Raw genomic sequence first — 13202 nt, 5'->3', positions numbered from 1 at the left:
TGCTTCACACTACTTCATAGTGTTGTAAGATTTCGAACGAGTCCTGCCCATCTGACACAGGTGCAAGAATGTGCAAACAAGTAATATGTAGGTCCAACAGAGGCTGGAAAAGTCGTGAATGACCACACTCACCTACTAAATGCCCAGAGTAAATGTGCGACAGGTCTACGTCCAGCGGTCTCCTGTCGTGTGCTTCTATCACAAGGTCATTGCTGAATACTGATGTGTCACGTTTTAGCCTTAAATGAAAATGTCTGAAAAATGAAGCAATGCACACCATGTTAGTCAACCAGCAGTGCAGCTTCACAGGTTTTATAGTGCAAAAGACCACATTTACTGACGAGGAGAAGATAGGACAAGCATTGATCCCCTTCTGTTCATGTAGCCTTTTTGCGTTATAAATCTATGAACACGTTACCCTATAACAAGACCGAACATAAACCCTTGTTAAGCAGTGTAGATGTGCATGTATGCCAAGAAGCACTTAATGTCCAAGTCTGTGCCACAAATAAAATGGGTAGTTGTTGCAGAAGAGCAATAAGCAAAGATAGATTTAGGCTTATTAAAAACATGAGTATACTAGACAGTCAGAACTCTCTAAATGCATGTAACAGACACTGACTACATGCACAAAGTATGCTGAAAAGTACTTGCAAACTCATATATAGCATGAGCACCCTTAGATGGTGCAAGGTAGATTACCTCTTTCCCTACCGTGGAAAAATATGCCACATTTCTCAGGTTTTCGTAATTATTTTTTTGCAATAAGTATTGTCATGGTTACAGTGTCATGCTATATATCAATACAAAGCTAAATAAATGTACTTTTCATAGATATTACTTTTCAAAACAAATATTAGGGCGTAACAAAAATAATTATGAAGATCACGATTTATTGAATATTGCACAGAACATTTGCAATGTGGTGCTCATAACATAAAAGGAGAAAGAAATAAAAACCTGATATATACAAAATCATTGCAAATAAACTGTCTATAAAAGAGGAAAGTTTGAATTATCTAGTTCATAAAGCATATGAGTTACAAATTTCTTTTCTGCCTAGTGATAACTGCCTTGTTCCATCAGGTGCCACAATGAAACTTTTTCCCTCTACAAGTTTTGAAAACACAATAATGCAGTGGATATCAGTAAAGAGAAATAAATGAGATGTTGAAGCATGGGTATTTTAGGAGATTACGCTACATAGCAGTTCCAAAAAAAAAAAAAAAAACTCAAATATGAAACATAACTCTGAACACAGCACGAAAACACCGTAAGGTATGCCTTTAGCATAAAAAAAATTATAAATTGTGTAAGCAACAAATAAAGCTTCACATTGCAATGTCGAACAGTAGCAACAAGCTTTAGAGCCCCCCCCCATATCTCAAAGCTCTAAGAATCGCCAGAACGGTGTCGATCGCGCAAGGGTCCGGCGACCGGATCGTCTGGCATCTTCATGAACAAATGAAGCGAACTGCACTCCTTGAGCCGCCGTTAAAAATCGGCACCGCTCGGGAAAAAAAGGACCTACCCAGGAAATGAAACATTAGTGCTTAAAAAATCCTCTAACATGGCTCAGCTAGTCCATAGGAGCGCCGGCATTTTTAAATTTTCATGCGGCACCTTTGGGTCCCCGGTGACCCATGTTGAACAGGCACAATAACAAAAGAGTTACATGAGAATGTTGCCCTGAATGAACACAGTAGTTCCAATGGCTCTAGAAGCTCGTTTCTAAAACCAATTTAAAATGTCTAAGAAACTGTATATAACAGTAAACAGGAACTATGAAGCAGTGGTAGTCAATTTAAGCATTCAATACTTGCAAACACACAATGATATATCTGATACCTACATGCGCAAAATGCATCTAGGTATCATATACATAGACATGCATAGACATTCACTCGCATGCATAATCTTTCTATAAACATTTGCTGGCAATAAAAAGTGCCTCTTACAGGCATGAGATAGCAGCATACAGAAATAATAGGGCTGCCTGGGCAGGCCATACCTGTTATGTGCGTAAAACTTGAGGTGAAGTGCTGTGTCATGGTCTTGAGGAGACCTTTTGATGCGCATGTGTCGTTCATGGACATCATTGTGATTGTATATCAAAGGCTCATAGTGTCGTACAAACCTATTAAGTCTTCTTGCTGCAAAGAAAACACAAATATTGTACAGGGTAATCTTTCACCAGAACATAAGCATACTTTCGTTCTATGACAGTCAGCCTATGATGAAGCTCAGCCATCAAAACAGAAGCCGAAAGATAAATATGGCACTGCCTTTTGTAAAATATGTCTTCCTGCTGTGAAGAGGACAGGAAGATTGTGAAATGCTGTATATCACGTGAATATTTTAGATAATGCCCGCCTGCTAAAATCCCCTTCAGATGCCAATTCGTCCAGTCCATCGTAAATTTAGTTTCACCTCATTTCTTGCATTTGCAGAATCACACACACACACAGCTGCAGAATGGATTGAAAACTTTCAATCCTTCAGCGAGTTTTGTTAAGTTTACAGAATATGGAGTTCATGTGAGAACTCTAATTTAGAGGAATGACAGGAATGAGAACAAACTATTTCATGTCTAGAATACTTGCAAAGCACCTATGGAGCCACTTTAAAATATCCCTGATGAAAAATTTAGTGAAAAACAACGAAAAAATGAGAACCTGTTATTTTACATACTGATACCAAGAGCCATCTACCCAGCCATCGACATTTGAGCTCGTTTCACTAAAACACTCTACACATATTATTTAAACTTGCAGCACAAATACAATCAGAACTGTTTGAAAGGTGTATATGACATTTTAAATATTTTCATGTGACACATTTTAAATATTTTCATCCATGCTTTATGCCTTTGATGCCCTATCTTCATGTGCATAGTTGTGCACGCAGTGCCTGAAGGCAGTATCAATGCTCAATTTTTAACAAGGAAGCTTGGAGATTGGTCACTGTGGAATAAAAGTAATTAAGCTTTTCTGGTGGATGTGACAATATCACAAGCAAGTGTAGAAGACTAAGTGAGGCTGCCTTAAAGCTTCAACAGTTTCACAGCTTTTATGGCTTCACACACACAGTATATAGAATGCATATCTGAAGGTACTCGCACCAAATTTTTAAGTGCCAGATTTATTGCTTTAATAAGCCACTGTCGGTTTAGTAATCACAGTATGAAGCCTCAACTGCTCCAGTGTGCAACAAATAATTATACCGTTCGTTCTCTAATACACTCAGTTCAAAATGCATGCCAAGGCATATTTTGCATTTACTCCACTGACAGATGATTGCTGGAATTACAGATCTTATGCAAAAGTGTCACCATAATTTCACATTGAGCCCAACTAGCTGACACTATGTTGAAGGACTGTACTCTTTCTGAAAGCACGAGTGCTTGCTGTGGCCATTGCAAAAAGTAATTTTTTTGAGTGAATTCCATGTTTTAGGTAGACATTCTGCTTTTCTGTTTAAAGAACTTTTAAGTGGCGTTATATAGAGGTGATCAAATATTGTCTTTTTTGAATACAGATATAGGAAGTATAAATATCAAATTGAATATAGAATAATAGTCAAATGAGATGCACATATTTACGGCATGAATATTTATTGCAGTATAATTACATACCAATCCGCTAGTGACTACTGCAAAAAAAATCAGCTCACTGTCGGGGACAAAGGATCAGTTTTGAGTACAAGGTCTTGGGAGACAAAAAATTAAAAATTAAATTATGGGGTTTTACGTGCCAAAACCAGTTCTGATTATGAGGCACGCCGTAGTGGAGGACTCCAGAAATTTGGACCACCTGGGGTTCTTTAACGTGCACCTAAATCTAAGTACACGGGTGTTTTAGCATTTCGCCCCTATCGAAATGCAGCCGCCGTGGCCGGGATTCGATCCCGCGACCTCGTGCTCAGCAGCCCAACACCATAGCCACTGAGCAACCACGGCGGGTGTCTTAGGAGACAATCGATTTGGGTTTCGTGGGATAAAGGGATCTGTATACTTTCGTTTTCGTCAAATTAGACTATTCGAGGCCTTCTAGAGCACGTAGGACAATGGAAAAGGCATCAAAATGAAGCTTGGAATGAAAAAAGTCGCAGTTACGCCTTTTGGGCGAAACTGCGACCATCAATTGCGATAGTAAATTAGTAGAGAGCTATATGGAGTAAGGATAGTTTTATTGGCTGCATAAACTTGGACACATTCGCTTAATAACACAATTAACAAGCATGGTGTCAGCACGCACAAACAAACAAGAATAGATCACACTCGATGACCGCAGACAACCACTATCAAAACGCTGGTGTGAGCAAGCGCAGTCGCAGCAGCGAGCGAAAGTTCGTCTGGTCTATCGCTTCAACAGAAACTGAGCGGCGAAAGCACTGCGCATGCAAAGGTAAGGGCCGTGTGGAGATCGCTTTCAAGATACATTGCGCACGACAGCCCGCAGCCACGCAAAGTAAAAGTACGCAGTTGCTGGCAGAGTAGAAGCTGCACCCCCTCCCTACCCGCGCCGCCTTCCCGCTTTCCTCCTTTCGGGTGAGAGATTGAGTCGCCAGTTCGCCTTGCGCCCGGTCGTAAGATATGCGTTTGGTGCCGCAGCTAAACGCCGTCTACCCTCCCTCCCCTCAACGACCTTTCGCATTACGGAAGATGTCGCGTTTGCTCTCCGTGAAAGCGCACGTCCCTAGCGCGCTTTCACTCGCACATACAGCATAAGGCGCACGAAGACGATTTTATCACCCTTGGACTTTATATGGGACCTCACAGCTAAGGCAGGAATCCGCTTGGAGTGTCCATATAATTGCTATCGCAATAAAAGATGTACCAAGTTAGGGCAGGGCTATGTACAGAGCAGCAATAATGTGTAATTAGCACAAAAAGGATGAAATGAAATCCAGATGCACTGCGCACGGCTAAAACCAGAACCGCAAGTGTGGTTTTACTCAATAGAAAATACAGGGCCGATCCCCGAGATAGTGCAGTCTAAACATGATACACTAATGCACCCAAGAATACCGTCTTTCTTCGATGTCAGCCACTGTTGACTTGCCTTATATACACAATATTCCTCAATGTCATTAAAAAAAAAAATGCCCGAATAGACTCTCAACATATTTAGAGCCTGGTTGAAAACAAGCTTTCTAAGAATTAATGGCTGCTGTATCACTTGCTTTCCAATAACATTAAATAAATGTTTGCTGAAAGAAGAGAAACATTGGTTGAAAAAATTGCGGAAGGAACTTTGTTCCGTAAATACATGTAAACGGGTCCGTTGCAAGGAAAACATCACTGGTTGTAGCATAAAAAATAAAACTGCTAAATGACTAGACTTCCAATAACACTACATGGCAGATTACAAGCAAGAGTCACGGTTCACATGTAGGCTTCTGCCACGAAGCCAAAAACAAAGCTTACATTACCCAATTTGTATCTCCATTTCTTTGAAAAAAATTGTCATTGTTTATTTTCTGATAATTTGCTATACATCTTCAGTAGACGGACAGCAGTAGCAAGATTTTAATAGGCAGGTTGTTGAAGATATTTAGTTAATTTCGAGTACTCAAATTACCGAATAGTTCCTGTTCAATATAAATAGTTATTGTATAATATTTGATTCATATTCGACACTTCGAATATTTGCCCACCCCCAGCATTATTGACCCTTTTCACGGCGATCCTGTGGGCGCTGCCATGTTTGATCACGTGGTGACGCGTTCATTGCTTGCCTCAACTGCCTATGTTGCCTCCTTGTTTACAATGGAAGTGTATGACGCCGGCGCAGCTTAGAAAACCTCTGTTTTCGGAGATATCGTAGACGGTGACTAGGTGGACGACACGAAGCTTTGATCACGGCTTCAGAGAACATGCAAAAGCACTTTCGGGGCTGATTAAGCTATGCACAAATGACGCAAGCAGCGTATATGGTGCTTGTTCTAAAAGCCGGGGCTAAATATGTATTCCAAGCTATCCAAGCTTTCCGATTATGAATTCAGTCAGGATTAGTGTGTTTTGCTCTTTGTTCTTTATTCGGCAAATATTGTGAAGCAGTGGCTTGTCAGTTTCTGACTCTGTGAAGTTCCTCGGTGCGGCCACTATCTGATTATTTTCTGCCTAATCGCTCGCGGGTGTGCTCAGTTCCGATATATTTGTTCTTGCTGCGCACAAGGTTTGAAACGTAAGTGTTTTGCACATTGTAATACCTTGTAGCAAATATATTTTACAGCTAGTAACTCGCTTACTCTTGTGGACCGTCATGAAACATTCAGCTTCGACCATTCGTGCGCCATAGATGTAGTCCGTCATTTATTGTGCGTATACAGTGCACATGTATTCAAGTGTGCGCCCATTCACTTATTCTTGATAGGTCGGCGATAGAGTGGCCGTAAGTTTTCTTGCCATTTGAGACAGATGTGTATAGATAACGTGCGCGAAACTTACTATGACAGGAAGCGGCACTACTCCCTTTGTCATTGTTTAACGAGTGGTACTCACTCTTGCCAAGTTCTGGGGATGAAGCCCTTTCTTTGAAGGTTAGCGATACAAGGCTGGCGGATGAGCAAATTTCTGTATCCTCGAGGAAAGCCGTATATCACGAAGTGCCGGTAACACGTTCGGACAGTTGCAGCAGGGGTCGGCGAACTTGGCCACACAGATTCATTCTATTCCTTAACATGCCAGTCACTATTTTTGCAGCCAACTATTGCACACGTCTTCAATCCACATGATTCAATCTAGCATGATTGGAGCACAGTGTGTTAGCGAAAACTCAGTTGCATTTCCGACAGCTGATCGCACAGAAGCAAGGTAAAAGTGGTAATGGTTTCGTATTCGTGCGCGGTCGCTGAGGAGAGGTATGGCGAGCCGCCGTTAGCGCCATCTCGTTTCTCTATAACCAACTGCTCCGCGAAAAAGGTCAATACAATACCAAGCATTTTATAACATTCCAGCTGCACTTAGTGAAATGCACTCAACTACAATGAGTAGTTGCATGCTTTTGTGACCAAGTCAGTCCAGCACTACTTTTAAAATTTTAATTGCTGGTAAATATATAATGTGACAAACACTAACATGGCTTCTCTGTGCATTGGTGTTTTTTGAGAGTTACTTTGGGCAAAGTCAAAGTTATTATCTTCAAAAAGCACAATCTTTCCCCTTGGTACTGCCTCACGTATAATTTTTTTTTTTCAAGAAATAAATGTCCCCTTTCTGGTATCTTGCAGTACACAGAGTGTGATTATGGTTTCGATCATCTGCTGAAGTTATCATGAACAGATTTGTGTGATTTGTAATAGGTCTTTTATGAGAGGAAACAAGTGGTCTTTCCCTTTGGTTTCATCTCATGTATCAATTTTGTTTAAAGAAATAAATGTCACCTTTCTGATATCTTTCAGTAGACAGAGTGTGATTATGGGTTTGATCATGTGCTGATGCTATCGTGAACAAATTCACGTTATTTATAAGAGCATGAGAAAAGCAGCGGGCGTCAAGCTGTTCTAAACTGAATGTGCGCACCATCAGTGCATAGATGACTGATGGCTTCTCTGTGCATTGGTGTTTTTTTGGGAGTTACTTTGGACAAAGACAAAGTTTGTATTTTCAAAAAGCATGCTAAAGCATGTGACAACTGACTATTTGCGCAGATATTTATTCTCTCTCAGTTGTAAAAATTAAAAAAAAAAAAATATTGTTTGCGATATCAATGCTGTTTGAAACAGCTAGTTGAACAGCTAGTACATGAAATTCATTTCCTGAAGCTACGTTTTATGTGTATTGAATAACAGGCAGGGTAACCTCATTATGCCAGCAACTCAGCTACCATAGGCTTATGCGTACTGGCACTGACACATTAATGAACGCTTTCTTCGATTTTATAGGCTCAGAACATGAACAACTCCAATCCACAGCAGAACAAGAGGTTGCTATGCAACATGAAGTAGAACTGTGGCATGCCACTATATATGCATCTTGGTAGCATGATAGCAACACATGAGAGGAGAAGGTCCACTAGGTGCTGGTAAAGCACAATGAAGGGGACGTTGCCCTAATGGATAAACTTAGTTCATGAGGTATTCAAAAGTTTTTCTGGGAATCACGTAATAAAGGCACGTTGTGGAATACAATTGCCACTGGCCATTCTAACAGCTCGATAGAGTAGGAGGAGGTTGATGTTGCGCATATGCGAAAAAGAACAATGAAAAAATATAGAAGAAGCACCGCATGTGAACGGAACCCGTTCTGCGGTCAACCAGGGTGACCCGTTCGAGCACGCAAACTGCAGGGCGGGTAGCTCGCAAAACCGCGCACGCGCCCAACTAGTTCGCACAGCTGTTCACAGCGATGCCCACCAACCGGCTTCGCTCGAATCTCTCTCTCTCTCCAAACGGTGCTGGTGGCGGTGGTAGCGTCAGCGGCACGACGGGGAGTGGCGATTCACCTCAGGAAGTCGTCGCCCGACCACCTCGCTTCTCTCTCACATTTCGCCCTCGCGGGACCGCATTGTTCGCGGCGTGATCGGGCAGCCCACTACCGTCGGGCAAACGACGACGTCGAAAAAAAAAAAAAAAAAGTATGCCGCGCTCGCGCCCAGCACGCCCCCGCAAAAGTGGGATAGGATGCACGGATCACGTGCGCACGGCCTCGCCTCGCCCGACGGTCGGCACCTGAACCGACATGCAGCGGCGCGCGAGGAAATCGTCCTGCACCCCAAAGGACACGATGACGTACACGCGTACGCGCGTCCGGCCCGGGAAATCGACAGGAGAGCCTGTTTTTTTTCCCCACGATATACCGGGGAAGACGTCAAAGTGACAAGAGGCCCATCGACGGGACGATGAAGCCGGAAGCGTCGCAATCGATCTCGTAGAGATAAAAAATAATCATACAAGGAGATACGATACAAGTGGCCCTCCCTGGCTTTCGGCTATCCGTCAGCGACACGTCCCAGAATTAGCGATGAGCGCTGGTGGAGAGACGAAACGAAGGCTCGCGCGCTGTCGCATTCCGATCCACGCATGGCATGGAAGTGAACTTTCAATAGGTGACGGAATACAGCGCGAAACATTTGTTTCGCAAGGTTCACGAGAAATTGTATGTTGCAGCAGATTTCAGAGCGATATATGGCTGTTATGGTCGAACTCCCTTACGGTGAACAGCGAGATGCACGAAAACATTCGGTCCTACGTAGAACAAAGTTTTCCCCGCGATAACGAATTCGTTATTGCGGGTGTGACCAAAAAAGAAAAGGAAAGAAAATTGTCTTCGGTGACCGCTCAAAACGAGATACCGTGAGGAATATTCATGGAAATACTTAAAGTAAGTTATGAAGTTAATCTGTGCAATAAACGAAAGCATTCGTGCACACAGATTTCTCGTTTAATAAAACAACTTTTATGAACTAGCTACTACAAAACAAGAGTATTTGCTTTAGCTTCACAGACAACATCCAGAATAAAGTGGCATACAATGAAACAGCGGATAATATAGAAGCCAGAAAGCAAGTGTATGTGACAAAATGAATGGTGAATTCCGGGACGCACTCCAGCCATTGGCTGCTTTGGGAGAAAATTAAATCAAAGCAGGCTGTTATGTGAAAAATAAAAAGGGGAAGTTCGATGATACCACAGTGCTTGAAGCCAGTAGGCCGTATCAGTGGCGCACCGACGGCGGGGGGGGGGGGGGGGGGTTTGGGGGTTGTAACCCCCCCCCCCCCCTTTGTTTAACCCCTTTTCTTTGCTTACGCATTTGAGTACTGCAACTAAGATGTAAGACGCGCAACCGTCTGCACACTCGCAAAAAGCGCATTTTTTTTTTTTGACAATTTCCCGTGAAGAAATCGAAATTAGTGCTGTTTAGATGGTATTGGCAAACTGCCCCCTGGCAGAGATCCTGGGTGCGCTACTGGGCCGTATTGGTGGTTCATTGTCTAGTTGGCGCCAGATATATATATATTATTGTTTAAATGAAGACACTATGATAGCTTTTGTTTTCACACTGTGTGTGGCGGACGGACACAGGAGAGCAACCAAGAGTAGAGTTACTGTATATGCTACCAAAGGTATATACAGTAACTCTAACCAAGAGGCTATCGCAGCGACTTTTTTTTTTTTTAAATGACAGAACAGTGAAGCGGCACTGCAAGTGGCAGTGACTATCACAGCAATCACTGAACATTGCACGGTGGTTGAAACTAATAAGGGAAAATATGAGTATAATTCGGTTCAAGGACCAAGACACATAAAAGACACATTCAGGGTGCGACGCGCATTATCAGACAGGCCTCTAAGGCGTGTGCAATCGGGGACGTGGTTTCGCCACCTAGCATTTCTCAATTAACGAGCGCGCGAGGTTTTCGGGGGGGGGGGGGGGGGGGGAAGATGTAAGATGGCCCGGGGCGTAAAGCTGACATCGCCTAACGACACCTTGGGCCAACGGCAGAAAAGTTCAAACGGAGCTTATGCCACAGCATATCGCTCTCGACTATTCAAATATGTAAAGTTTCGTTGCATGCATTGGCAGGACGCACATACAGAAAAAGCTTCTGCTTAAATTAAAGGGTCACCAAAGAAAACTTTATTCGAGCTGTATTGTTAAATTAACACTTCTACATAGAAAGAAACAAACTCTTGCTAATTAGAGGAAAAGACGCAAAAAAACGTAAGATCGGTGGCGACACCTTTTGAAGTACTCGCACCAGCGAGCTGTGACTATGGCCTCCGAAATCGGATGGCACGCGCTCGCTAGCGCGCCGCCTAATCTCGGAGGCCATGTTGTGACGTTAAGGATTTTGACGGCGTCTGCTTGGACATATATATATATATATATATATATATATATATATATATATATATATATATATATATATTCTCTCAGTAATGATACCCCGTTGTATCCCAAATTAGTCAAAGACTAAACCCTGCACGATTCAAGAACTGACATTGAGCCACAATGGCCCAAATATGACAAATTACTTTTAAAGGGACACTAAAGGGAAACATGATTTCTTCTGTATCAGTACATTACCCTTCCAGAATACCAAAAACACCACTCTTACCGCGAGAAGCCGCTTGGTAAGCCAGAACGAAACGAAAAACACAGAAGGCGAGTGGCGACGCCACGTTTAAGTTCCTGCACCAGCTCACCCTGACGTCATGAATATTGACAGCGTCTTCTAGGTCCCAGTTAATTCATGACGTCACACTGAAGTGCTGACGTTGGGGCATGCGCGCGAAATTAAAAAAAAATTACTTTGAGCTTCATTTTCTCTTCTAATAGTTGACCTATTGTGCAATTAACGACAGCAGAGTTTTCGAAGAATACTTTATCAGTCTAAGTTGATTTATTGTTTTGCTTTAGTGTCCCTTTTAATCAGTGACGTCACACTGACGTACCGATGCTGAAATTTCGGGGCGAAATTAAAAAAAAATGAAGTTCGACATTTCGCGCTTTTAACAATCAACCTGTTACTGAGACATTAACGAAATTTTATTTAATAAGAGTTTTGAAAGAATAGTTTATCAGTCTCAACTGATCTAGTGTTTGTCTTCAGTAGCGCTATTTTTCCGCGCTTGGTCAAAATCGCTAAGTCAACAAGTAAGCATAGTTTCTCGTGAGTCAGAAATGAAAGTAAACGTCCTGACACCCTGCAAACAGCAGACAAGCACCAAAGCGTGGCAGATAGTGTATCGTCCCGACAATGAGTTACCGAGCAATCGCGATGCCTGCGCTCGAAACACACAACGCTTTATTATAAGGTCCAATATCAGTGTACATTACCGCTATATTGCACAACTCGCAGTCGGCCTGCGAAGGCCGTTTCCTGGCGGACTTCAACTTTCCCAGCAATCAAGGGCGGTTAGAAAGGAACACGCGAGCCACGTCCGTGATTTATTTTGCGACGAGCAAGCACGCCATAACAGAATCAATTCGCGGGCGTGCCATGCTGACATAAGCCAGGCGTGCGCTGCGTTTATTATTCAATGCCAGTTTCATATCAAAAGGAGACGATGTCGCGACACACAGCACCGCAGAATTAATTGAAAGCGGTCGCGCAGGATTACGTACATGATTGAGTGAAAAGCTAGATACAAGCTGCTCCAGTTAGTTTTCAGGTCACCCGACAACAATGTTATCTTTTGGGTGATTGCAAAACGAATCGCCCGCCGCGACGTCAACTGCTAAGTTTAGTAGCGCCATCGCCTGATCACCACCTTCTTATGCTCAGCGAAAACCAAGTATACTCTGTAAGGTGTTTGCTTGGGCTAACTTTAGTCACATGGAGCACATTCGACCGGGCTCGATCGCGACCGTAAGTGCCCCGTGTGAGTGAGGTGTTGCAACCGGGCGTGGGATCAGGCAGCACCGCCCCACAATCATAGATATGCCCGTTTTGAAACTATATACAAGATGCCAATGACAACAGCGTAGAAACTTCCTCGCATTGTTCGAATATGCAGCCAGGACTTGGACGCGCAAATGAGCCGGTGAGTAAACACACGACCACGTGCTTATGACGACCAGAGTTCTCCCCAGGCTCAAAACGATCTCAACTTGGCTGCAGCATATTCCGAGTTCCTTGTAGGCAGGCGGGGGAACATAAAACGTAAAAAAAAAGAGACCCTTCTTTAGATGTCCACACTTAATAAGACAAACAATGAATCAGTTTAATCTGATGAAGTATTCTTTAAAAACACTATTCGCTTTAATTTTGCGGTAACAGCTAGGTTGATTGTTAGAAGAGAAAGTCGATCAAACTTAAATTTTTATTATTTCGCACCGAAACACCAGCGCCGGTAAGTCAGTGTGACGTCACGGATGCATTACATTTTTCGTGTTTGGGTTGTTGAGGCGAATATTCAGGCCTTGGCTCTCCTAGAATACAATGTAGTTCATCTTACATCTAGATAAACAGTGAAGTCCGAGCACACGACGTCACAATTTACGATGTGACGTCGAGCTGGTGCAGTAAATTCAAGACGGCGGCACCACCTGTCAATGTTGTGCAGAAAGTATCTGACATCGAGAAAAACAAAACGAAAGTGTGCTCAGAATAGCGATCGTCAGCAACGCCAATTACATAATTAGTCTGCTTTGTGCCGCGGACAAATACGTCTCTCCCCGATATTCCACAAATGCCCCATGCGTCGCATCACGCTGAGGTTAGGCTCCTGATGCATATCACCTGCCGTGGGAG

General features: G+C 42.9%; 1 protein-coding gene across 1 annotated transcript in view; it reads right to left on the bottom strand.

Moving 5' to 3' along the window:
• Positions 1–13202, bottom strand: part of LOC119456432 (disintegrin and metalloproteinase domain-containing protein 10) — a 50302-nt gene that overhangs the window by 34466 nt on the left and 2634 nt on the right. The window contains exons 2-3 of the mRNA XM_037718168.2: positions 2012–2153; positions 133–254 (exon numbers count right to left, since the gene is read on the bottom strand). Coding sequence (XP_037574096.1) covers positions 133–254; positions 2012–2153 — 264 coding nt within the window. The remainder of the gene's footprint in view (positions 1–132; positions 255–2011; positions 2154–13202) is intronic.

Source organism: Dermacentor silvarum, chromosome 6, assembly GCF_013339745.2.
Source record: "Dermacentor silvarum isolate Dsil-2018 chromosome 6, BIME_Dsil_1.4, whole genome shotgun sequence".
Classification (NCBI taxonomy): domain Eukaryota; kingdom Metazoa; phylum Arthropoda; class Arachnida; order Ixodida; family Ixodidae; genus Dermacentor; species Dermacentor silvarum.
The sequence above is the reverse complement of the archived record's forward strand: the minus strand, read 5'-3'. Positions and strand labels throughout refer to the sequence as shown.